Raw genomic sequence first — 25,000 nt, forward strand, 5'->3', positions numbered from 1 at the left:
TCAGGAGTTCTTCAAAGGTGCGTCTGAAGAAAACGGAACATGTGGACTTTCGGCCAGTTTTTAATGGCCTTTGTCTGGAGCTCATCAAGTGCAAGCTCTATCTCTACGAATTCGTTAAATCAACCCTTTCCTGGGTAAATTATTTTTAGGAACAGGTTTTCTCACGAAAAGTATAACAATAGAGCGTTTTCGCTCACGTGACCAGTAGCCATATTGGATACTGAAACAAAAGAAAGTATTTACACAAAGATAGCGATCAATTCCCTGAGGATTAGTTTGGTACACCATCATGGCTGCCATTGGCTGCCATTCCTTTGTTTCGGAACACCAACATGGCCGCCGTGACGTCATGTGAAAACGCTCTATAGGCCACTTTCGATATCTCAATATTTACACATGGCTACGAGGCTTTATGGTTAAATTAGAATATTGTTTTGTTTAGAAAATCTCCCTTGGGACTTGTGAGACAAAGAAAAACAGAACTGAGCCGTGAAATACTCCTTATTCATGATAGCCGCCATGTTGGTTTTCAAATTGTCACGCAAATTAGCCATGTGCTATGCTGGGAGGCAAACATTGGAATAAAAGCAAATTGTGGAACATCAGCTCATCGAAATATTGAATTAACAATGCTAAAAGTACATTTTAAAATTTAGAATTAAGTAACTTTTATAATAATTTTATATCTGTTGATTGTCTCCGACATTTTGACTCTCTACTTCGTTATCTGCTCATTTTTCACTAAAAAACATCTGAGTAACTTGTGTAATCATTCTATTTTACTACTTAGGTGATAAACATTCAATGAACGTGAAACAAATCATCTGTGTGGCTAAGATGTTCGTTATAACCTCTCGAACTTGCGTTGTTTGCCCCCTCAGAAATGTGTAGCTAATTTGCACGATAAGGATGGTTTAGTGGTCATCAACCGTACCTCCCACCTCTGTTACCCGGGTTCAACTCTGGCTCGGATCGTATGTAGGTTGAGTTTCAGTCGATCTCAATCTGACTCCGAGGGTTTTTCTCCGGGTACTCCGGTTTTCCTCCCTCCTCAAAATCGACTCCCGGCCTATTCCATCAGGTTGTGGTGCTGTGCTCCGTGGTCATACATGGGTCGAGCGCCTAGCCGGCAGCACGGCTCCTTCGGTCCGACCTCGTTGAGCTGTGCCCTTAGTAATTCAGTCTCCGACTGCGAGAAAAGGCAATTAGCAGGTCAGATATTATATTATTATTATTAAAGGCAAACCCAACATGGAGGCTATCGTGGATAAAGTCCATTGGACCATAAAGCCTCGTAGCCATGGCCGAATATTGATACATCGAACGTGGCCTATTCCCTTGACGTTGAGATAGCTCTGTTTTGATTGGCTTTTACAACAATGGACGTGCTCAATCTCCTAAGGGAGGCGTTCTATAAACGGCAGGTTTCTTTTGCAGGACACAGGTCACAGGTCATTGTTTTACTAATAAAGATAGCATCCTAAACAGTCATAAACGCTAACCTTAGGCCTAATTAGGCCTACAGAAAAGTTTTTAGGCCTAAGGTTAGCTGTTATGAATGTTTAGGATGCTTTCTGTATAGGTAAAACAATGACCTGTGACCTGTAAACCAAACCTGCCGTTCTATAAATAAATAAACAAAATTGTTAGTGATGATGATGGTGATCACTATGACGATGAAGGTCACCTTCACGGCCACGACGGCGATGACGATACATTACGATGCATCTTTATTGTCTTCTGGACCAATCGTGAGAGCCGTTGTTATCAATGCACCTTGGCCCGATGGTGATGACGATAACCATGGCAATGAAGATGATGATGGTTTTTTTTTCTCGTCTGTGGGTCTTACAGCATTGCATTTAATTTCTGTTATCTTTACCACAGACTCTTTCACCAAGAGAGCGCGTTCCAACACAGGCAGCAGCATTGGAGGTAGGTTGTAGGTTTTGAAAAGAAAAAGGGGAAAAAACTTCAAACGATTCCTGACATATTGTTTCATAAGTTAAGATTGGAGCGGCCCATATCGTAAAATACCTCGCTCAACCATGAGGTCAGCAACCAATAACATTTTGTTCAGAGACATTCTCGCACCCACTAGAGCCGACTTGCTCACTTAGCCAGCGTTTTTTAATTGCAGTGTCTAAAAAGCAAAAAAAAAAAAAAAAAGTGACAGGAATGACCTTTGGGCAAACGAGGGTCTTCAATTGAAAGGGGCAGACTAGGTCTCGAGAAGTTAAACTACACAAAATGAGCTGCAGTTCCGTGACATGGCCCCTTTAATTTACGCACTATTTCTGAAATTATTTGATTGCAACTTTGCCTCGGAAAATGGTGTTGTTAGCATTCATCTTGATCATTTCCCAAACATTTAAAACTGCTAAAATTAAAACGTAATTAAATTCTTTGTACTTATTGCTATGAAGGAAATCCGTTCCTTGGTATAAGAGTATTAGAGTTGAAACCAAGAAAGCTTGCACGCAATTCCAAATTCTATAACAATAAATCTAGAGACGTTGGCATATCGTCTCGTTAAGTTTTCTTCTCTTCTTTTGTAGGCAAATATTCGGAAACAAAGTGGCTTAATCTCGAGCATGGTGAGTTTGGTAACTAGAAGCCCTCTCGGATTTTTAAAGGGTATTTATTAAGAAGTTGGTTGAAAGACACGTCGCGTTTTGCGCGTGAAACGTGTTCTCTCGAGTAAGTCGCGCGAGATGTTGGTTACAGCCAAAATTAGAGAGATTGTAACGGCAAGTTTCAGCTTGTCATAAAGCAATGCAAATGTTCTTATCCTCGCTCATTTTTTTGTCGTACTTACTCGATATTTGCGGTTCACGATGGCTAGAAATATACGAAAATCGCGCAGGCTAAAATTCATTTTTGGCAAACAGAAAAGTTCACCTAAGGTCCGCGTTTTTCCGTTTTACGCTTCCGTTTTAAGATTAATCGTGGTATTTAGTTTGTGATGATGCTTGAGGAATTTTAAGTGGGAAAACATGTATTTTTTTCTCTGAAAATCGGCTTTAAGACAGCACGCTTGCTTTTGCTTTGATTGGCTAATTCGGCTGGCCGTATTCTACACCACGGCCTTCTAAATTTAGAATTTTGTTTTTTGCTGCTTGAATAAAAAATCTATAGATGGTATAAATCTCGTTTGTAGCTGATGGTCAATCTAAACAATTATCACGTCATTATATATATATATGATATGTAATAAAAACTAGATCATTGGATAGTATAATTCTAGAGTTTTGATTGGCTTAGCCATCATGGCATGTGAGCTATAAAACCATGCTCCGGAAATATCAATAGCTTTCCGCATCAACTTTTTTTTTGTCTTAACAGAATAAAGTAGGAAAGATTTATCTATAATTTGTGGACGCTTTCAATAAAACGACAATTATTCCTCTCGCGCTTGTTGGATATGAGATGATTATAGCCTACGCACCTCATTAGCTACCTATCGTCTCATAACCAAGTTGAACGTACGCTTATATATATGGAATAATTGCATGTTAATTAGTATAATTACGTAAGTGATTATGGAAAATTTTCTGCGCTAACTGGTTGTTCTTGAGGTGCATAATATACTGTATTAGTATATACTAAAACAGTGTCGGTGGCTAGCGTTGGATAATATCCACCGCTAGCCACCTCCACTTCGGTGAATAGTTGTTACATGTTTTACCTCATCTTAAGGTATGGGGACACGTGATTTTGAATGGAATTTTGAGAGGTTTAATTAAAGAAGGAATAAAAGAAAGAATGATATTATTTGTGGAACACCAACAGAGAGTTGCCCCCAACCCAAGAGCACACCAGGTTGGTAGGGGACTGTTCGGGTGTCCATATATCAATTTCTAACTTCAAATTCTAATTTTTCAACTATATCAAATCTTAAATATTTCTCATTTCTCCAAATTTGACTACTCTTTTGAGAAAAACTATCTCCTCCCAAATATACCTAAAAATCACCAAAAAATTTACAAAACACCCCAAAACATTGATTTGTGTTATGAGCATAGGGTTTTTGTATTACTTGAAACGCGAACGAGATATTTCGAATTCCATTAAACCGATTTAAAGCGGCGTGAAAACGGCCAACAGGTGTACCCCCGCCTTAATTGTTATTCATAAAAATTTGTAAACGACGCATTTGAGTATGTACATAGATACGCGCTCTGCAAGCCAGTTGTTCTTATTAATATTATTTTTTACTTCACACGAAAGAACAAAGTAATATGAATTGAAAGGCATGTGAATTATAAGTTTCTTATAAGGCTCGCATAAATCTCCTATACGATGTACTTTCATATTTGCTTCTTTTCTTCTTAGATGGAATGCCGGTTGGTCGATTGCAAGTAATGCTGTCTTATTCAGACACGCCGGACGCTGCCGTCGCCCCAACAACATTAAAGAAGCGTTCAATTCTACGGAAAAAGTTTTCTTCAAGTTCAAATCTTTAGTACCTCTGCTTAACCTCGCAATTGAAAAGAACATGGTTCTTATCTCGATACCGCCGCATATGGAGGGCAATAACCACTAAAGAGCTGTCACGTGACTAGGGAGCTTAAGCACGCGCGTTTCTGAGACGCGGACGGCAACCGGAAGAGGACACTTCTCGTGCCAGGACAGTGGTGTCTCCCAGATTTTTATACGAATCATCTCTAATGAAGAAAAAATACTTAGCAATGTAAATGTGGTTGTCTGAAGACCAGTTAAAAGGGAAAACAGCTCACTTCCGGTTGCCGTCTGCGTCTCAAAAACGCGCGTGCTTAAGCTCCCTACTCTTTGCACTTGACGTTCACGTTCAAAGAGAGACGCTTTGGGACTGAGCAGATTTCAAGTCAGGCTATAATATAGGGCCCCCTGCATCTTAACAATAACGACAAACATACACAATGTACTTAACTTGTCAGAAGTCAGAACTGTAGACACACCAAATTAGGAACTCGTGCCAAACGCGGGAAAACGTGCAAATGTTGACCAGCGCAGAAAAGGGGAAACTGCCACCAAACGCGGAACATTAACGCTGACCAAGCGTTGATTGGTTGGAAAATAAAAACGGGTTTTATGTGATTGGTTTGATGTATCAGGGATATATTGAGCTGGCTGGTCAGAGCGGTAGTTGAGCCCGCAGGCACATTTTCTTTCGTCTAAAACTACATGCAAAAGAGGCTTGAGGGACAATTCGATACAAAATGACCCTTTAGCCTCGTTTATACGGCAAAAGCGCTGATAACTCCGATAAATGGTTATTAGGAACTCGTGCGAAGCGCGGGAAAAGTGCAGAAACTGCCACCAATGCAGAAAAATAAACGTTGACCAAATCGTGATTGACATTGCTGTTGTGTTTCTGATTGGTTGAAATAATGAAACAACTTTGGTTTGGGTTTCTTAATAGACGAAGCACAGCATCGCACTCTCAATAAGTTATACTGCATGAGCTTACTACAATACACTTCAATTTGATTGTAAGATAGTGTACACTGTTAGGAAGAGTTCACTAAAAAATAACTTTCGTTGAGTATAGGAGAATATTTTAAATTACTACTTGTTCAGAAATCCAATTTTATTTGATTGAATGCCTTACCCGGCCTTATCTGCGAGCAGTTCAAACTGAAGAGTAAAATAATTATTCTCTTTAATTGATATACTGTATGAATATCCGCAGGCTACGAGGTATCAAAACCTATAGGTTTCCATGGTATTAATACTGGTTGGTGCTAACCATGCTTTAAGCAACCCGGGCCGGACCCTAAAAGCGCAACATCCGAGATTCAAACGTTTGTAAAAGAAGTGGGTTAATTAGTGTTTTGTATTTAAAGTTCATAATTGTCGTCCTGTCGTTTGGATACGGTCTACTTATTGGGGTAACATTTGAACTGTATCTGGACACGTGACTTGAATACTGTGTTTCTTCTTATGACGTGTTCATCGCCGTGACTTTAACATCTTCGGTTCCCGCGGCCTGCTCCCGTCTGACCTTGTAGCTCAGTCGGTAGAGCTGCGTTGATCTAACCCGACGGTCCGACGGTCCCACCCTGGTCAGAGTTTTTCTCTGTCCTTGTGTGGGCCCATTTCCATTGGTAGGGCTAACGCTCACATGGTTCACATGGGGTAGAAAACAAGCACACTTCACATTACACTCTAATCAGTTAAGTCTGGTGAAATATGCTGCTTCACGGCCAACGTTTGCAAATACGTAACCCATCCTTGTAATTGTACATGTTCATTGCCGTGACTTTAAGATGGCCTACTCCCGTCTGACCTTGTAGCTCAGTCGGTAGAGCGGCGGTGATCTAACCCGAAGGTTCAATTCCCACCCTGGTCCGACTTTTTCTCTGTCTTTGTGTGGGCCTATTTCCATTCGGATAGGGCTAACGCTCACATGGTTCATATGGGGTAGGAACTTAGTACTTCACATTACACTCTAATCAGTTAATTCTATTGACTGTGACCTTGATAGATCATCATCATCATCGTGAGGGAGCTTAAACAAAACGGACGACGAAGACGAAGGCAACGAGAGTGTCATAAGAAAATAAAACCTCACTACATTTTATATCATTTCGCGATTATTCTAAGTTGCATCAGAAAGGATGTAACGTATTCATGGATTATGCAGGAATTGATTTAACTTGTATACTTCGCGTGGGAGTTAAATTAGGACAGAAAACAGGAAATGTATCTTCCGGTTCTAAAGTCCTCCATGTAACCTCAAGTCTGGTGATTTTGCGTCGTTGTTTGGACGAGAAAGTTTAAGAAATGTACTGAAATGGAAAACAATAATGACTAGCCTGCAGTGCAGGCGTATTTTGGGCGCGCGAGTGCACATTTTCGTATTAGGCCACCATCTCAGATTTGGTAACTGTGGCCGAAGATTGGGGTCACAATCCAAGATGGCGGCATCGAAAACCTGATTTATCTAGCGTTCCGCGCCAAAATAACGCCTGCACTGCAGGCTAAATAATGACTGATAACTTTGATTTACCCAGGAAGCTCCAATCACACGAAAGTGGTTTTCAGGGAGGTCCTGCATCCAATCGAATTGGAATTTAGAAATGTTGGTTTTTGAGGAGAAGGGGAAAACCGGAGAACCCGGACAGAAACCTCTCGGAGCACTAAAGCCATTGTTGGTCATGAAATCGATTGTTTGTCTGTGTTGATGACCTCGTTGACTTCGGCGTTCCATGAACTCTCAAAGACCATAAAATACCCTAGAGGCGAGAATCTGTCATGCTGATCGTTGTAGACAAGACGTAAAAAGTTGAGTAACGCGTGAATGTCATCAGTTTCATTCTTAGATTGTGTCGAGACACGACAGTTCCATGATGAGGAAACTGAACAAGCTATCTTTGTTTCGGGATAGAAAAAAAGTGACGCTCGAAGTAAGACAATCCTCCTGCCCAAGTATTGTAATTAATTGGCAATGAAAATTGATGCCTTTTTACGAAAACAATTTGGTATTTACGCCCGTAAAGAACTGATCTGGGTGGGCCGGATGACCAATATTTAGGAAGTGTCGTAAATGGAACAAAACAAACCAAATTATGGGCATAAGATGGCAGAGGAGATCTCATTTTTCCACCAGCTGCATCGATGAACGTATACCAGGCGCGCTTTCACATTAAGTATCCGTTTGTTTTTTGGGTTAGTCAGTGATAATTAAACACGAAATAAACAAGTTTAAGAGACAATTGTAAATGTGTATTTCACTTTATTGTACTTGCAGTATATTTCACTGTAATTAACTGGTAGCCGCCTGAGGTGAAGACAGTTATACGTATTTGATCGCCAAAACCGAGGCTAATGCAATCATGGAGCGATTTTTAAAATTAACTGTGATAAAATTGTCCTCATTTGGCGTTAAAATGCACTGCGCGGCTGCGTGGACGCCGTGTCCGCGTAACGCGGCAATGTACACCACACACGCGATTTTGATTTCACACTGTTTCAGTCTGTGGACAGCAGCTTTGATGTTTTGACTAAGCTCAAGGCACCAGCGCTGACAAGATCGACTACAGAACTGTTTATCATGAAGGTAACTCTGAAGTTCTTCCTTGATACAGTCTTGTAACACTGAATTCTTTGTTCGAGGCTCAATGAGTCGAGCGCGACACAACTTGTGCGATAAATTTGTTTCCGCTGTCTGTGAATCGTCATCGGGGAGAGGCATGTAAAATATATCCGGATTGTGAAATTTGTGCAATTTAAGAGCAGGGCGCGATGCCAGTTTACTGTTTACATTACTGTTTGACGATGATCCAGTTTCCTTCTTTACGTTCTGAACGTGCGAGAACGTGTCGCGAGGATCGCGCGTTGATGTGGATTTTTCCACGGGATCTTGCCCAACGTTTTCGGCATGACTTTCTTCACTTGTTGTGCGTAGCTTCCTTCTTCTCTCGCTCATTACATCAGGTTCGTTGATTTTCAGCGACTGGATAAACTTTTCGTCAAATTCCACAACGTGTTTTCGCCTTTCTTCAGGTGTCCGCGAATGAAAGATGTCAGGTGCCTGACGCTTATCAACTGCGCTTCCAGAACCGTCCAAAACCGGTGCTGGGAGAGAAATCCTCCTCATTTTTCGCGAGTCATTTTTAGAAATTTGACCTCTGTCGTGCTGGACAATGTCTTCATTAAACCTGCCATCAAAACTATGTACTTTATTTTCCTTTGAATCAGTGACTTGAGTTTCGGTCTTTCCACTGTGGCCGAACGATTTTGGGGCCGAATTGATGCGCGTTACTCGCTGTTTAGCTCGCCCATTGACTGTTCTTATTCGCGATGAACTGTGCGAAGCTCTTCTACTAGGCTTCAAAAGCCATTGAAGCGAAATCCGTTTGAATCGCCGGGCTTTGTGCTCCGCTACCCTTTCTGTTGCGCAACCACCCTTCTTGTGTTCAATATCGTTGGCAAGAAACACATTCTGGCCGCTTTCGGTTGTTAATTGGTCCCCGCAGCTTTTGAAACGTATACTTCCCACATTGCCGATTCTCGGGTCCTCACTAAAAACACATGATGCAACGGTAACTATCTGTGATTTAAACACTTCAATCTCGAAGCTATCTGCCGCTTTGGAGTCCGCCGATGCGTTTTTCGCACGTTGTTGATCTCCTTGACTAGAAACGACCGACATATCTTCTTTGTGAGGTATGTAATGCGCAAGTACATAAGCTCGACTCATGTCTTAGATTTCGTTATCTTACCGGCGTTCATCCGCTTATCTTAGCCCGAATATTATCGCCGTTTGGGAGGGGGAAGCATCCAGAACACGTGTAACTCATCGATCCAATTGAAGTGAATTATTGAACCCAAAGATGAGATGAAAGACATAACAAAAAAAAAATTTTGCAATTTTCGGCGAGCGAGGAGCGAAAGTTGTTTAAAAACTAAAATATAATGAATGCTACAAGTTGTTTACTGTCGGGTAAATACACTCCGTATTTCTAAGCCTATAAAGAGCTTGACCCTAAAACATGAAGTTTCGGAAGGGCTGCGTCGGAGATTCCATATCAGTTTTCAAAATAATCTGCTTTTGCGAGCCTTGAAACTGCTTGATAGAAAATTTGTGTCGTTTCCCTTAAAAGGAAATGATTCTCGTATTTAATTTATCGTTGTAGAAAGGTATTTTGCACTAATTTACGAATATCTTTCAACGGTTCTTTAGTATTTCAAATATACGTTTGCCGGGTTAAAAAAAAAAAAATTCGCCTGCCCTTGGCCAGACCTCCCTTTTCGCTTATTGTGGCTCAACACGTTACAAAATATGAGATGACCTTTGGTCCATGCCTTCCCTTGTACCTACTAGATGTCAATCAAATCATTTAAAGTGGCTATGTTGCTACGCAGCTTCAACCACAGAACGAGGTACATGCCCTGAGGATTTTTCTTGTTTTTTCGTATTTAATTGGACGGTTTTTATGCAGATGGAAACTTTGCCATGTAGCCACGTAGCCACATTTTGCGTGTGTGTGCGTAACAGGTCTAAGAGAGTAGCCGCTTAGCCACGTATTCTGCAGTTAAGCCTTTTCGGAGAGGAAAAAATACATTTCATATTTGGTAACGCCGGTCAATAACCGGCAGCATAAAGCTGATGTGGGCCCCATGGCCTTTGGCAGCTGACTGCCTAGGCTCTGAGCGCAAGTGCGCATCACTATTCAATGCAACAACTGTAGTTTCAGCACACTTTCTTTTCAACGTTTATACACTGAATAACAGAGAAGTTATCCCTCTGGAACCATCCGCCAACCTAGGAAAAGCGTACCCAATTTATAGGGGTCAAACCCTTGAACCCAAAGACATAAACAAACGGGAAGAATTGTAAATTTAGAACTTTTATTGCTCTTTGTTACGTTTTTCCTGTAACCTTATATCTGGGAATTTTCGGGTGCCGTTGATCAAAGTCGGATGCCTGTGGTACAATTAGTACCCAGGGTCCACTAGTCATTCATCATGGCGGCGATGGCGGCTAAACTGAAGGAAATCTTCCACACGCCACGTCTTATCTTTTACAAAAGCCTAGAGAAGAAACTTTGTTACTTTCGTTCTGAAAAAAGGGTATGAAGTTCCGAGTTTCGTATTCTAATTACGTATAGTTCAAGCCTTTGAATTTGCATCATTCACTGATCGATCATTAAACAGAAATGAAATATAGAAGCACGCGAGGAAAAGTACAAGCTTTATCATTTGAAGACGTGCTGTTTAGTGGCTATGCAAGTGATGGTGGATTGTTTATGCCAGAGCAGATTCCAGTTGTGGATAAAACTACCTTAGAGAGATGGAAACAGCTGTCGTACCTGGATCTTACCAAAAAAGTGATGTCATTGTTTATTCCATTGGACGAAATCAGTGCTGCAGACTTGAGTGGTACGTTATTTAGAAACTAAAGACTATTCTTGGTTGACACACCTGTGAATGCCATGTTTATTGAACAAACAAAGGACCGTATGCATAATAAAGTAGGGACCTGATTATTTGGCTTTCTCATCACTGCTTTATGCGTTCCCTGGGGAATGGATCTAGCAACCGGTCTCAAAAAACAGGAGAAGACTAATCACCGCTTGCGAGATCAAGATAACTGCATTTTTCCTGTCAAGTTGCCTAGAAAATCATGAAACGAAAATAAGGAAGTTCATGAATGACCAGAACATGTAAAAGGCCATTTTTATGAGCATACAGTAGCATATCCAGACATAGCAATGATGTCTTCTTGAATTTCATTTCCTCACAAGACGGATAAATGAACTATTAATTTTTTTGCTTCAGAGATCATAAATTTTGGATAGCTAGAATTTAAATTATTTGAAAACAAATTCAGCAAGTTTTGTCACTCTGTTTGCTTTTGACAGATCTTATCGATAAAGCATTTGCGGAGTATGAACATAAGGATATTGTTTGTCTAACAAGGGTCAGCAAGTTTCACTTCCTTGAACTTTTTCATGGAAAGACACTGGCCTTTAAGGACTATGCACTGGCTACTGTTGGGATGCTCATAGATTATTTTTTGAACAAGAGAAAGAAAAACACAATAATTCTTGTTGGGACTTCTGGCGACACAGGGAGCGCTGCAATTGAAAGTGTGCGCAGATCAGAGTGGGTCGATATCATTGTGTTGTTCCCCAAAGGACGCTGCAATCAAGTTCAAGAATTACAAATGACAACTGTTATGGACCAAAATGTACATGTCGTTAGAACAGAAGGAACATCAGATGATTTGGATGTACCAATCAAACAATGCTTCACTGATCATGCTTATGCTGAAGCTAACCATCTTTGTTCAATAAACTCTATCAACTGGGCACGCATAATGGGGCAACTGGTTCATTTTTTCTACGCTTATTTTCGAACTTGTAAAGAAGTTGGGGAAACTGTGACATTTGTGATACCAACAGGAGCTTTAGGACATTGTGCAGGTAGATTTTAACTTTTGTCTTTAGTTACAGTAATGTTAAATTTTATCTTATTTGGGAAGAAAGGCCTTCTGTGGTAACTGAAAGAGAATACGCTTCAGCTCCAATAAAAAAAAAAAACAACTAAATATTAATTCATCAGAAGCAAGAAAAAAATGTATTCATTAATTATTGATATGAATGCTATTTTTATTAATAACAAAGGCACAAACACGTATACGATACGTAATTTTAGACGCGTCAAAAAAACGTGTATACGCGTACATCGTGTGCGTTAATTTTGCGTCTGCGTTGTTCGCTTATCTCTGAGCGGCACTGTAAGTCTTGTGCCACTAAGAGTTCACAGTGGCTACCAACCAAACAATTGACTTGTCAATGGAGCACCCACAAATTTTACTGCAACTGACGACAGAAATCAACTTGCTGTTGAAGCACCCTTAGGGGGATAATGGGTTACTTACAACCTCCCTTTTCATTCTAACCATTAATCCTTAAAGTGTACCTAACCTTAGATAATTTTTCTAGCTTAGATTAATCTGTTTACTGATTGCAAAAATATTCTGCCATTTTTCACTTCAAAATTCCGATTTTAGTGTGCCATAATATGTAATAAAACCAGAAGTTGGTCGTGTATGTTCTATGCCTGAGCTGGTGTTAGGCATGCACATGTAGGCCTATTTCAGAGATGAAGTCAAAACCTCCTCTGTATTGCAAAAATTTTTTCAAAACTGGAATGCAAAACAGATTGTTATATCATCTCAGGGCTAGACCCAGGTCTCACCAGCTCATCTGTGGGACAAACGACTTTCAGTTCTGTCAACTTTGCAAAACTCATGAGGCCTTTTAAAAGTAAAGTTGCAACTGGTTAACGTAAAATACCGGTACGTGTCTTGTGGTGATGAAATTTGACTTTTAATAGAATGAAAAAAAAATGAGGTTTAAGGAGCACTTTAACAACCTCTACATCCACTCAAAAACGTTAGTCCATTGACTCCTAGGAGTGAGACGTAATAGATTTTACTCTGTCTAATGTCAGATGATTTTACTCATCAATGGGGAAGGGGGGGGGGGGGAAGGGATAGTTCAGGAATCAATGGGTTTACAACCTCTACATCCTCTCATAAACTTTGTCCTCTTTAAGCCATTGACTCCTTGGAGTGAGACTTGATAGACTTTACTCTGTCTAATGTCAGATGATTTTACTCATCAATGGGGGCTGGTTCAGAAGTCAATGGGTTAATCCTTCAAGTATGAGACTTATGGATTTTGGCCTTCATAAGCACAGACCATTTTCTCATAAATGGAGCAGCCCTTGTACAGTCAGGGGTTAATTAAAAGTTGGCAAAAAACAAGGGGTACATAGAAGCTTCTACTGTTTAAAATCCTTTGTTTTCACTGGGCTGCCTCAAGCCTTGTTGTGTATAACAACACCTCAATCCTGAAGGTCTAAGGGCTTTGGTCATTGTTGCTATGGTAACTGTGCATGCTACCTAAACTTTGTCAGCTGCATGGCTCATTAGTGATGTGATGTTTACCCATACAGCTGGTTCACTTGTACATAAAATGGGTCTTCCCGTACAATTGGTCTGTGCAGTGAATGAGAATGACATTTTCCATCGTGCATTATCAACTAGCGACTTCACAATGTCAGAGAATGTCGTGCAAACCTGGTCATCTGCCATGGACATTCAGGTAACAAATAATTTACCCAGCTTTTCATTCAGTCAGTAGCTGTGGAGAGACCAATCACGAACCATTGCATGTTTATGCAGCAGGCTCCAAGGACAAGATCTTACCGTCAAATTTCTAGAGCTCCAGGAAAGAACAGCTGTTCTCAATATATGGAGTTATTTTTCCCAAAAATTAAAAACAAGTAAAAAAAGTTCGCCATCCATTTTTTCATTGATGTTTAACAATTAGACCCGTAGCCCTTGCGGGCTACAGGTCAATAGCCCATGAGGTGAAGCCAAATGGGCTATTGACCCGTGGCCGAGGGCGAGGGGTCTAATAATTATTGTTTTAGTATCACCCAACTAGTTGGACAGAAAAGGCAATAATAAAGGTAGCAAATGCAAATTAAAGAAATGTTTATTTGGGAATAAAACGAAAGAAAGCGTCACGCTTTTCGCTACTCGAGGACTATTAATAATAGTCCTTTAGTAGCGTAGCCAATCAAAATGCAGGATTTGCATTAGTCCACTAGTTGGGTGATACTAATTAACAATTAGACCCGTAACCCACAAGGACTATGGGTCAATAGCCCCTGAGGCGAAGCCGAATGGGCTTTTGATCCGTCGCCCTTGAGGGCGAAGGGTCTAATTGTTTTAGTATCATCTAACTAGTCGGACAGAAAAGGCAATAATAAATGCTAATTGAAGAAATATTTATTTGGCAATAAAACGAAAGAAAGCTCCATGCTTTTCGCTACTCGAGGACTATTACTAAGAGTCATCTAGTAGCGTAGCCAATTAAAATATAGCATTTGCATTAGTCCTCCAGTTGGGTGATACTAAAACATTGATATACATCATGATTCAGCTCGTTTCATAAATTTAATGCAAAATTGGGTACAATTTTGTAAAATGACCAAAAAGGAGCTGGCAAAAGTCGCTTTGTCTGGAGCCCATCATTTAGTTTTAGTTTTACTGGTTGTCGCTTGTAATTCAAGCTCTTTCTTTATTACATTGTAGGTCCCTTATAATATTGAGCGTCTCCTGCTTCTTTTCTCTGACATGGACTATGCTCTTGTTGACTCTTTGATGCAAGAATTTGAACAGAGAAATTCCCTGAAGATTCCTCAGGACCTGCTGCTTAAGGTAATAGAGAGGTTTTAAGAGTGAGTTTAAGAAACAATGTCGACCACTGCAACGACAGTACCAGAAAGCATTACTCATAACTCATAACTGTATTTATACTCAAATCAATTCCAGGTGATCTGGTGACGTAATATGGAGGACTGGTAAGACAAATTTTAACGCCGTATCCCACAACCGCGCACGGCCTTAGGTTTTGTTTCCAAATTTCCTGCAGTATTTCCGTCGCCAAAACTCAGCAGATCATTCCGTGTCTCCCACATTACCTGTTACTGAATGAACATTCAAGTGGAAACTGCCGAGATCTAACATAGCCTCTGCCATGTTGAATTCGGAAATAACATTCAAGGCCGCGCGCGGTTGTGGGATACGGCGTTAAAATTTTTCTCCCCAGTCCTCCGAATTACGTCACCAGGTCACCTTGGTTGGAGCTTGTTAGGCTCCTAGCATATACAGCTAATGTGTCGAGTTAGCAAATAATTTATGAAAATTAGTTGAGAAGTAAAAGTATTCGAGTCAAAAATCGGCTAAAGAATATGCGGAGAATTTACACATTAGGAAATTGAAAGGAAGTAAAATTAATTAAATGATGTATGACTAAATAATAAAACTAAATGGTATGAAAACGAGAAGATAAAAATCTACATACAGCATAAATATCAATTACAAGTATCGAATGTTATTTTCCTAAATTGAGATACAAAAGTTTTAATGGTGGGAGCAGTTCTAAGTTCATCCTGCAAGGAGTTCCACATCTTCGGACCGTCATACTGAAAAGTATGGAGTACATATTTAGACGTGTTTGCTCTTGGTAGAATAAGCTTCATTTTACCATGCAGATTACATTTATTTCTTCTTAATGACAGAAGACCACTAAAAAGTGTTGGTGTAGTTGCATAGATGGCTTTGTATATGAGTATGCACATGTCCTGTTACTAATGTTGTCATTAAAAATACATCGCATAGCACGCTCGTTTAGCTTTTCGAGTTTGCCAGCTGCTGTTTTGCCACAATGCATCCATACGGTAGAGCAATAGGTAAAATGAGGTAGAATATAAGCTTTGTACAACAATAGTTTTGTTTTAGTACTCAACAGCTTATGATCGCTATTTGTTTGCTTAGTTTACCTATTTTTGCTTGCTATACTATTGGTTTCGACTAAAGAGCAAAAAATAGTCACGATGCGCGTGCGTTGTGCGTTTTAGTCCATTTCCTGCCTTGCTCTGTAAAACAACAATGTGAAATCGCCAAATGGTTCTGACGACAACGTAAGCATATGACAAGCCTTTTAGTTCGTCATTTGAGATGAAGACCCTCTAAACGATTTAGTTCGTCCAGGCGTATCATGCGTCTCTCCCCGCGTCTCTCGCCCGTCTTTATACGGGACGAATTAAATGACGAACAAAAAGACGCCTTAAATTAAATTGCCCAAAGTCGCCCAGACGCATTACACGTCTCAACTATAAAAACGGCCATGTATTCTTTATATCTTTACTTTAAATCGGCCGGTACCGATCTATTTGTAGGATACTTCGCCCATGTTAATTGCACAAGGTAAACAAGATGGAATAATCACGAAAGACTTGAGACAGCACAACTTTCCTTTTCTAAGTGCGCTTTCCATTTGACAGAACTGACCGGCCAGACCAGGTATTTGGAAGGATTAACTCTACAACGCCCTCAAATTAACACTCTTCGAGGATGATATACACTCCTCCGGAAGAATGCGAGGGATTATCATGCAAGTGTTCCTTCAAATTGTTGCATTTTTTTTGGAAACTGATGGGTCTGGCTGGCCAGTTCTGACAAAAAGGAAAGCGCCCTAAGTCTCGTTTTCGTTGCCGTGGCCGCCTTACACTCCCCACTATCTACTAGGGTAATGTCAAGGATAGCGTCTTGAAAAATTCATATTGTTTCGAAATTGTTCCAGTTTATTGAAATTCCACAAACTAGCCGTGCCACCCATGAACTAAACTGGGAGAAACGTTGTTCACAACAAGAGCGAAATGGAAAATTGTCTGTCGTGTGCTCGCGTTTCCATAGAACTGGAGATGTGGTTATTTCACGTCGTAGAGAACGGCAAAGAAATGGGCCCTTGGCAGGAGAGTAAACCTGGTGGTTTCCTGAGGTCTCCTCGCCTAACAACCTGCTATATGTTTTTTAAAGTTTGTTATACACATAAAGGCAAATAAATGATGATAGTGATCACATGGTACAAAACCCACCATGCTGGACCGCAAATTGCGCACTGGGGCATCGGAAACAACGAAAGCTAATCAAAATTTTCATTGTTTTAGATGTCCCAGTCGGCAATTTGCGTCCCAGTATGGCGATTTTTGTACCATGCAATCACGAACCTGCAAAGGGCCCATTGATCAAAGTTAAAAATAGGCGTGGAGAGCCATTGTTTCTCTTATTAACCTCATTATCAAGCGTTTTCGATGACATTGCCTAAGTAGATCTTAAAAGTCCTCAATCTCACCCTCTGGTTAATTCGAGGTTTTGTTTCCATTTTCCAATGTACTTTGCAGATGCGTCAGGTAATTTCCTCTGCTTCTGTGTCACGTGATCAAACATTGCAAACTATGAAGGAATGTTGGGATGAGTACCAGTACTGTCTCTGTCCACACACGGCTGTTGGCGTTACGGTGGTCTGGGACCAAAGGTAAATATCTTTTGCTATTACGATAAACCTTTTAACCTATAACAAACGCATTTTACCATTTTCTCCTCGAAATTTAACCTATTATGTGCTGCGCAAGCTACGTAGTTATGAGCGAAAGAGGCAGTCCCTGCTATTTGTGCGGAGAAAGACGCGCAAAGTTATCAAATCTGGCAGTAATAGACCATATTGGTATTTTCAGTATTGGATTGGAACTACAATAGCTTGCAATGAAGGCTAATGCGGGGTAATATATTAAAATGGATTTGCATTTGAACAGATTCCCCCACGTTAGCCTCCATTGCAAGCTAGTTCCAGTCCAATACTGAGAAACGAATATAGTCTATTTGACCCACGACCGTGATGTGAGAGGCATGGGTCTATTCTCGATTTTACGTCACAAACTCCTTTGCAATGCGAAATTTCTTTGAAAACAGGAATGCAAAGCAGTTTGTGACGTAATATCGAGAAAAGATCCATGCCTCTCACATCACGGTCGTGGATTCAAATTACTGTCGTGTTGTACCTCAATGAACGGGCTTCAGGATTGGCCAAAAGATCAATAAAACGAACAAAGATAGAGCCAGTTTCAATCGAGTTTCGTAAAACCAAAACTAAAGTAATCACTTTGACCAATCAAAAAGGACGGAGGCAATCCAGTAAATCAATCAAAACTCGAAGTAATTACACGTAGCCGACACAAAGCGCGGGAAAATGTGCACGCGCAAGCCACGATGGGTTTTGGTTTCACTTCTGATTGGTTGAAAAAATGGCGCGAGAACTTTGAACCAATCACTGAAGTAATGCAAAACCAAAGCAATTCGCTAATTACTTTCGACACTCAATTGAAAACCGCTCTGACAATGGATTTAGCACAGAAAACAATGGGAAGTACAACACTATACAGTCAATGGAATACATGGTTCAACAACAGGTAAGACCCTACCCAAATTACTGCCATTTCTGCCACGTTTACGTGCATTTCACTGCACATAAAGCGAAATTCTGGGTAACAATGGTGACATATGCTTGCTTTGGATGGGGAGATTTATATTAGGAACGAAAAATATTTGAGTTTAGGTGCACTTTGACTGTTTTTTGCATCGGCATTTTCATTATTTAATAGCACTTTGTGACCACCAGTAAAGAATATAGCAATGCCTCTCGCAGCTCGGTCTTGAGCCATACGATTGGTTAGTTTTGCCTGGTGTACGGCGCTTGAAAAGCAAACCTTTGATCCAAAAATTGGAAAAAAATGTTTTTTCGGCGAAAACAACCATTCTATCAACGAAAAATATTTGTTCTAGCTGTCCTTGGACGCTATGGCAAAGACGGTTTTTGCCGGTTACTGACGACACCCAGAAAGTGAAATGTGACATTTCCATACAGAAGAGCTGAAACACTTTTCAATTTTTTTATATGAGATATCATAGTTCTTTTATTGAGAAAAGTAGATTTAATGAAATATTCCAAATCGATGCAGCACCACATTTCTTAAGAAAGTGTTTTGCTTTCGAGTGGTACAACGCTTTGGCCAATCACAAAGCGTTGCAGTAAAAAGCACAAAAACCGTCCTTTCTTAATGTCTGTATCCGCTTTCTTTACAAGGCATACCAATGATATCAAGACGCCAACAGTTTGTATAGCGACTGCCAGTCCGGCCAAGTTTCCTGAGGCAGTGAAGGCTGCTGGCATAGAAATGCCGCTGACCCCTAGCCTGGCTCAGCTTTTTAGCAGTCCTACTCGTTGCAAAGAAATGAAAAAGGGAGAAGACTGGTTTCTCATTCTGCGAAGTATGATAGATGGAATTTCTCGGAAACATCTCGGGAATCAACTCGACCCGTTTCAACCCAACGGCTTTCTATTAAAAGCCGCAGATCCAAGATAAAGTTTATTACTTTGGCCAATAGGCGTTATTCACGATGGCTACCATGTTGGTTTTCAAATTGTCATGCAAATTAGCCATGTGTTATGCTGGGGGGCAAACAGTGGAAAAAAAGCAAATTGCTGAAAATCGGCTCGTCGAAATATTGAAATAACATTGCAAGAAGTCTATTTAAGTACCTTTTATAATAATTTTATATCTTTTGATTGCCTTTGACATGTATTTTGACTTTCTACTTCGTTATCTGCTCATTTTTCACTAAAAAAAACGTCGAAGTCCCAGGAGAAATTGCAAACAATGATTATGCAAAATTTCGGGGAAGGGGGGTAAGCAAGATGTATTATGGGATTTTAGAAAGTAGAGAATTGGTTTTCCATCTTACCCCTGATTGGCTGATCTTGATTTGGCGCGAAAATCATCGAGCAATCGCGAAATTATACTTAACTGGTCTCTCTCGGTCTTGTCACTCTACGCCACGTAAGCCAATCAGAAACCACATCTTACGCGCTAAGGCCGTAGAATTAGTTTCGACTTGTTTTGCGGCAATCTGGCGACAACCTTTCGAGATCAGTTTCAATGTTCCCGCACAAGTTTCGGCGTTGTGTGTTACACGGTGCAACCGTGGCTGCAGAAACTTGTTTTGCAGCGCCGTTGCACGTAAGTTTCAGCTAAAAGTTTCAACGTGTAACGTTAACAGCGGCCTTAGCTATTACAGAGCGTTCTCACCGAAAGCGTTACTAAAAACAAATTGCGATTTTGAGACGGCAAATTCGTATCCCCAAGGGGCCATGTAATGTCTTGTTTATGATATAGATATTGATAAAATGTCTAGATTTAAAACAACTTGTTTTACTCATTTTCGAAATGATGAAAAAGTGGTCACCAACCGCTAAAACACGCATGTTGTGTAACATGAAACAAGATATGAAAGTTATGAAAAACAAATCATGATAATGAAAAATTTGCAACAAAAATGTTAATATAGTAGAGAAGAATTATATTAAGCACAAAAGTATCCTACAATGAAGGGGAAGCTCGCGTTTTATCGGCTAATCGTGTTCGTTACCATGACGACACCTATATTCTCACATGTGAAAGATAGATATGTTCACTGCGCGCGATGAAGATATGATTTTTTAGTAAAAGGAGAAATCCTGGTATTTCATCAGTATCTATATAATAAAACGTTTTCTTTACCTTTTAATGTGAAATATAACCATTGGTTTTGCCCGTACAGATTTTCATTATCAACTTCAACCCCAGAGTAAACGTGATACTCCCTCCGGCTTCCACTACTCGTTTCTGCCCCCACAGTGCCACTAGACTCTTTCTGCAGCTGAAACTGTTTTTTGGACTGCTTCTGGTTTTCTTTTTGTTTGTGTTCGTTGTCTTTTTTTTTTTTGACTGAGGGCCCCCAGGGAGGGTCGTCCTTGTTCCCTTTGAAAATTTGCTCGTGTTCCCTTGTTCACGAAATTACTTCCACACTTTGTTCTCAGCTTTTTTATCCCTAAAATGGTTTATGTTCCCTTGTTCCCTAAGATATTTTGTCCTTGTTCCCCTATTGTCAAGTTCAGATTAGCCATGTTCTCTAGTTCCTTAAAACTTCTGCGCGACCCTCTTTTCTTTGAACGACCGACCGACCCAAAGTTAGGGAACACGTTCGACGGGTTAACGTGAGGGACATTGGAGTCTGCGGAGATGCGCTATCCATTCATTTTTAGCGCGGTATTTCGGAAATTGTAGTCCGGAAAGTTCGGAATTGCGGTACGATCAAACCCTACGGAAAGCGGTTCTCGTATGTGTTTGGTTCACGGTATTCGGTGCAAAATAATATCGCGGAATTATCAGACTTCCGGTTTCTCCAGGGGGAAAGTAATTAAAAACTCTATAACCCTCCTTGGTGCGGGATCACGCTTTACAAGCGCGATTCGTTTGAACAATCGTTTGCGGCACTGACAAAGGTAATTTGCGCGTGCAGAGCAACATGGAGAAGAAAATGTCGAACATTCGAATTTCGATTCGGTATGACAACCCCCAATGTCCCCTTCGTTAACGGAGAAACAGATTGGGACGGCCGTATCTGTGTATAATTAATTAAGACTATAACCCCAAATCGGTGCATCTCATATTACAGGAAACTGTGATCTGTTAAAGGTGCTCGAGGAAAGCTGACAAATCCGTGTACACACATAGTGATGTGACCCCTTCAGTATCGGGAATTGTCAAATCTATAGCGGCTTAACTTGGGCAACCCTCGATCACGAAATGACTCGAAAGAGTATCACGTATTCCTGCTTCTATTTTAACCTGTAAGATCTGCAAAGCCTTGTCAGGTGCCTTGCTTTTCTTCTTGAGTGCTAAATATGTAGACATATTGGAAGTGAGATCAAGTTTTTGGTGTACTGAAGAACGTGTCTTTGAGGGTAAGTAGCTCGGTTTTTGTTAACAGGTGACATTTCCAATTGATATTGCCGAACACACCGAAAAACACTTGATTGCGTAAACGTTGGTTAGTGCATGGTAGACAAGTCTGAACAAGTCGCACTTAAGCGTCTTAATTCAGTTTTCCCAGTTGCATTTTCATTACATGTCATTATGGTGAAGGAATGTGTCAAATGGCCCTATTGTAAATCTTTATTTCACTCAAATGTTTATACAGTTTCTGCATGTTACATAAGACTTGTGCAGTTGAGTTGGGACGTTTTTGAAGTTGCTGGACGCACGGTTGTCGTTTTGTCACCACGTACACTTAAGCTTCCCTTTAGGAAAACTGTTTCCGTCTTTGCTGGTAGTCGAAAAAGCTGATTTAGACCTTGTTGTCAATCAGTTTTTCAAGTACTTTTGCTAACTCGTGAACTTCTCATGTTTATGAACTTCAATTTAGACTGAATCCAATTATTCAGAAAACGTTGACACAAAACTGACACACGAATGCCCAGTATAGCCATTGTATAGCGATCCAATTACTTTAGGAAATGGCAAAGGATCACGTGCAGCATACGCGTGACTGTAATTGTATATTTGTAGCAGCTTTATTTATTTATTCAGCTTTTCTATAATTGTATTACCATCCTAAATTTGTTTAATATTTCAAGTTGCTTAGAGATAAACGTTTGTAGTAACAATCGATGTAACGCGTCGGGACAGTCACTTATGACTGTCCTTAGAGATTTCTAACGAATTTCTAAGAAAGTTACCGTAATGGAGTATCTGCGTTTAACAAGGAAACTCTCAAATGTCATAGGGACTCGTATGAGGATTATGTTCGTTATTGCGTTTGGCTTTTCTCCTCCAGGTTTATCTTGACTATAACACAGCTTACACATGAGTAGTTTATAATGTCAATTCCTTCACAATTGGAAAATTTTAAGGTGGCTGTGAACCCGCTCCAGAGATTTCTTTAAACTTTGTAGAGAGTTTTCTCCTAGCTTACTAATCACTCACGAGCAATGAACAATAGTGGTCACCGAGTTCGTTTTTAGATATAAGCGTTTAAAGACAAAATAAAGGGCGTTTTTACAAGGCTCTTTTGTTGCCATGGTAACCTATTGCGTCACATCGACGAGTGCATCTTGTTAAGCGGTTATTGATGTTTCTGTTGATACCATAAAATTGCTGTTACGTGAAACAGTGTTGTAGAGTTAATTCTTCTTATAAGACACTCCTTCCAAATTGTTGAAACGGTTTGAGCCACCTCATAACAAGTAAATCGCTTGTATGCTTCCACAAAAGCTTTGGCACCGTTCATGTGAAGTGTCAGGAGTTGCTTCAAAGCGTTTGGTTTACAGCGGATAAGGACGCAATCCTTACTCCCATTAAAAAGAAGTCATTCACAAGACTAGTGCCTGAGCACCTTTCAACAAGATTTCTTGCTTCTTATCTATAAAGTAAGGTAAAGTCTACTTACGAGCCGAGTGGCCTATTAGGCCAGAGCTTATCCCTTAACCATTGTGACTGTTAACCATTCATTTGTCTGTACGTTACTCGAACTTTAAAAAAAGTTTCAGACAGCACAACAATCATTGAAAAGCCAAGTAAATATAGCAGCGACAAATATACCTTTTTATTAAAAACTGGATCATTGGATAATGCAATTCGAGAGTTTTGATTGGCTAAGCCATCATGGGTTATTTAACAGTTAGACCCGTAGCCCGCAAGGGCTACGGGTCAATAGCCCATGAGGCGAAGCCGCATGGGCTATTGACTCGTGGCCCTTGAGGGCGAAGGGTCTAATTGTTAATTAGTATCACCAAACTAGTCGGACAGAAAAGGCAATAATAAAGTTAGCAAATGCAAGTTGAAGAAATATTTATTTGGGAATAAAACGAAAGAAAGCGTCACGCTTTTCCCTACTCGAGGACTATTACTAATAGTCCTCTAGTAGCGTAGCCAATCAAAATGCAGGATTTGCATTTGTCCACTAGTTGGGTGATACTAAGAACCATTATACCATGATCTACAAACACGGCAACCATATGCGTGTTTTTTTGGCCCTTTTTATTTTTATTGTAGTCTAGTTTTCTATATTTTGGGGGCGTTTTTAATAAAACAATTATTCCACTCGCGCTTGTTGGATATGAGATGATTATAGCCAATTCGGCGCTACGCGCCTCGTTGGCTATCTATCATCTCATATCCAACGCGCGCTCATTTAATAATGTTAAATAGGCACGCGAATGCTTGCATGCGCTAAACAAACATTTTCTTTTAAAAAAGCCATACTGAATCGCGAAAGCTTTAGTTCTGTGTCTTTTTTATGTCTTTTTTTTGTCAAAGTTTTCTGAGTTTTATTTCATAGACTGACAAGAAAAGTTCAGGTGTTGGCAAAAATACCGTGAAAAAACTGTAAGGGTCTAGTCGTTCTAGCGCTGGAGCACTAATTGGGGGCACTGTAAATTGAAGACAGGGGAAACCGGAGTACCCGTAGAAAACCTCTCGGTGCGAGTTTTGGTTTATTATTATAGCAGTTAAACGTCTGTATGCTATATACAATTAAGTAGCATCACGAGGCGCTGCCAGCAACGTAACCCGAGGGCTATAAAGTTAATAGAAGCTAAACTAATGGCAAAGAAGAGACCTAGTAAAACTAAAAAAAAAATGTCTTTCTCAAGTAAAAAGGACCTATTGGCGACTGAGACTTCTCGTTTGCTCACGTTGCGACTTTAAACGTGCGAGCAATATTTAGAGTTCCTGAGAGGCACGCCTTTTGCATCTTTCTGAGCACATTTTTAGCTCTTGTCCCCACCAGCTTCTGTAGAGTAGCATCTAAGTCCTTGGACCATCCCCCCAAAACGTCTATGATGATATTGTACCGGGCGATATCATATCTTGCACCGGTGCCTCTGCTTCATCTCCCATCTGAGTGGCGCGTACTTCATGGTCTTCTCTGACGTCTTTTTGTCACGGTATTATTATTATTATTATAATAATATTATTATTATTGTTATTATTCTTATTATTATTATTATTATTTACAAAAAAAATCATAATTATGATACAAACAAGACCATGGTGGCCTGCGGCTAGCAATGCTGTTCTAGGCGGGTCACTTACATTGTGCCATTATTACTTAAAGTACAAAACGTCTGTGATGATATTGTACCGGGCGATATCATATCTTGCACCGGTGCCTCTGCTTCATCTCCCATCTGAGTGGCGCGTACTTCATGGTCTTCTCTGACGTCTTTTTGTCACGGTATTATTATTATTATTATTATTATTATTATTA

General features: G+C 40.2%; 3 protein-coding genes across 4 annotated transcripts in view; 2 read left to right on the forward strand and 1 right to left on the reverse strand.

Moving 5' to 3' along the window:
* Positions 1-5,336, forward strand: part of LOC138049522 (uncharacterized) — a 63,050-nt gene extending 57,714 nt beyond the window's left edge. The window contains exons 25-28 of the mRNA XM_068895831.1: positions 1-17; positions 1,888-1,935; positions 2,559-2,597; positions 4,336-5,336. The exon at positions 1-17 is cut by the window's left edge and continues 95 nt beyond it. Of these exons, the coding sequence (XP_068751932.1) occupies positions 1-17; positions 1,888-1,935; positions 2,559-2,597; positions 4,336-4,466 (235 nt within the window). The 3' untranslated portion in view covers positions 4,467-5,336. The remainder of the gene's footprint in view (positions 18-1,887; positions 1,936-2,558; positions 2,598-4,335) is intronic.
* Positions 5,337-7,703: 2,367 nt separating this feature from the next.
* On the reverse strand, positions 7,704-9,380 carry LOC138048816 (uncharacterized). Its single transcript, XM_068894936.1, has one exon. The coding sequence runs from the start codon at positions 9,185-9,187 to the stop codon at positions 7,781-7,783; it is 1,407 nt and encodes a 468-aa protein (XP_068751037.1). The 5' UTR covers positions 9,188-9,380; the 3' UTR covers positions 7,704-7,780.
* A 1,065-nt stretch (positions 9,381-10,445) lies between these two features.
* LOC138049523 (threonine synthase-like 2) lies at positions 10,446-19,649 on the forward strand. 2 transcript variants are annotated; one of them, XM_068895833.1, is made up of 7 exons: positions 10,446-10,560; positions 10,645-10,869; positions 11,352-11,915; positions 13,456-13,604; positions 14,603-14,728; positions 17,257-17,390; positions 18,996-19,552. In XM_068895833.1, exons 2-7 carry the CDS (start codon positions 10,647-10,649, stop codon positions 19,273-19,275), a joined length of 1,476 nt encoding a protein of 491 aa, XP_068751934.1. In that variant the 5' UTR covers positions 10,446-10,560; positions 10,645-10,646; the 3' UTR covers positions 19,276-19,552. The 2 variants fall into 2 exon arrangements, with proteins under 2 accessions (XP_068751934.1, XP_068751933.1); XM_068895832.1 differs by having other exon boundaries at positions 10,450-10,869; positions 18,996-19,649.
* Positions 19,650-25,000: the final 5,351 nt, after the last annotated feature.

Source organism: Montipora capricornis, chromosome 5 (assembly GCF_036669925.1).
Source record: "Montipora capricornis isolate CH-2021 chromosome 5, ASM3666992v2, whole genome shotgun sequence".
Classification (NCBI taxonomy): domain Eukaryota; kingdom Metazoa; phylum Cnidaria; class Anthozoa; order Scleractinia; family Acroporidae; genus Montipora; species Montipora capricornis.

Bases quoted from the DNA above. Each gene is read 5' to 3' on its own strand.
- LOC138048816 (XM_068894936.1), bottom strand. From the start codon at position 9,187: ATGAGTCGAGCTTATGTACTTGCGCATTACATACCTCACAAAGAAGAT.
- LOC138049523 (XM_068895833.1), top strand. From the start codon at position 10,647: ATGAAATATAGAAGCACGCGAGGAAAAGTACAAGCTTTATCATTTGAA. The intron at 11,916-13,455 runs GTAGATTTTAAC...TTACCCATACAG, and splicing joins AGCTTTAGGACATTGTGCAG to CTGGTTCACTTGTACATAAA. The intron at 14,729-17,256 runs GTAATAGAGAGG...TGTACTTTGCAG, and splicing joins CTCAGGACCTGCTGCTTAAG to ATGCGTCAGGTAATTTCCTC.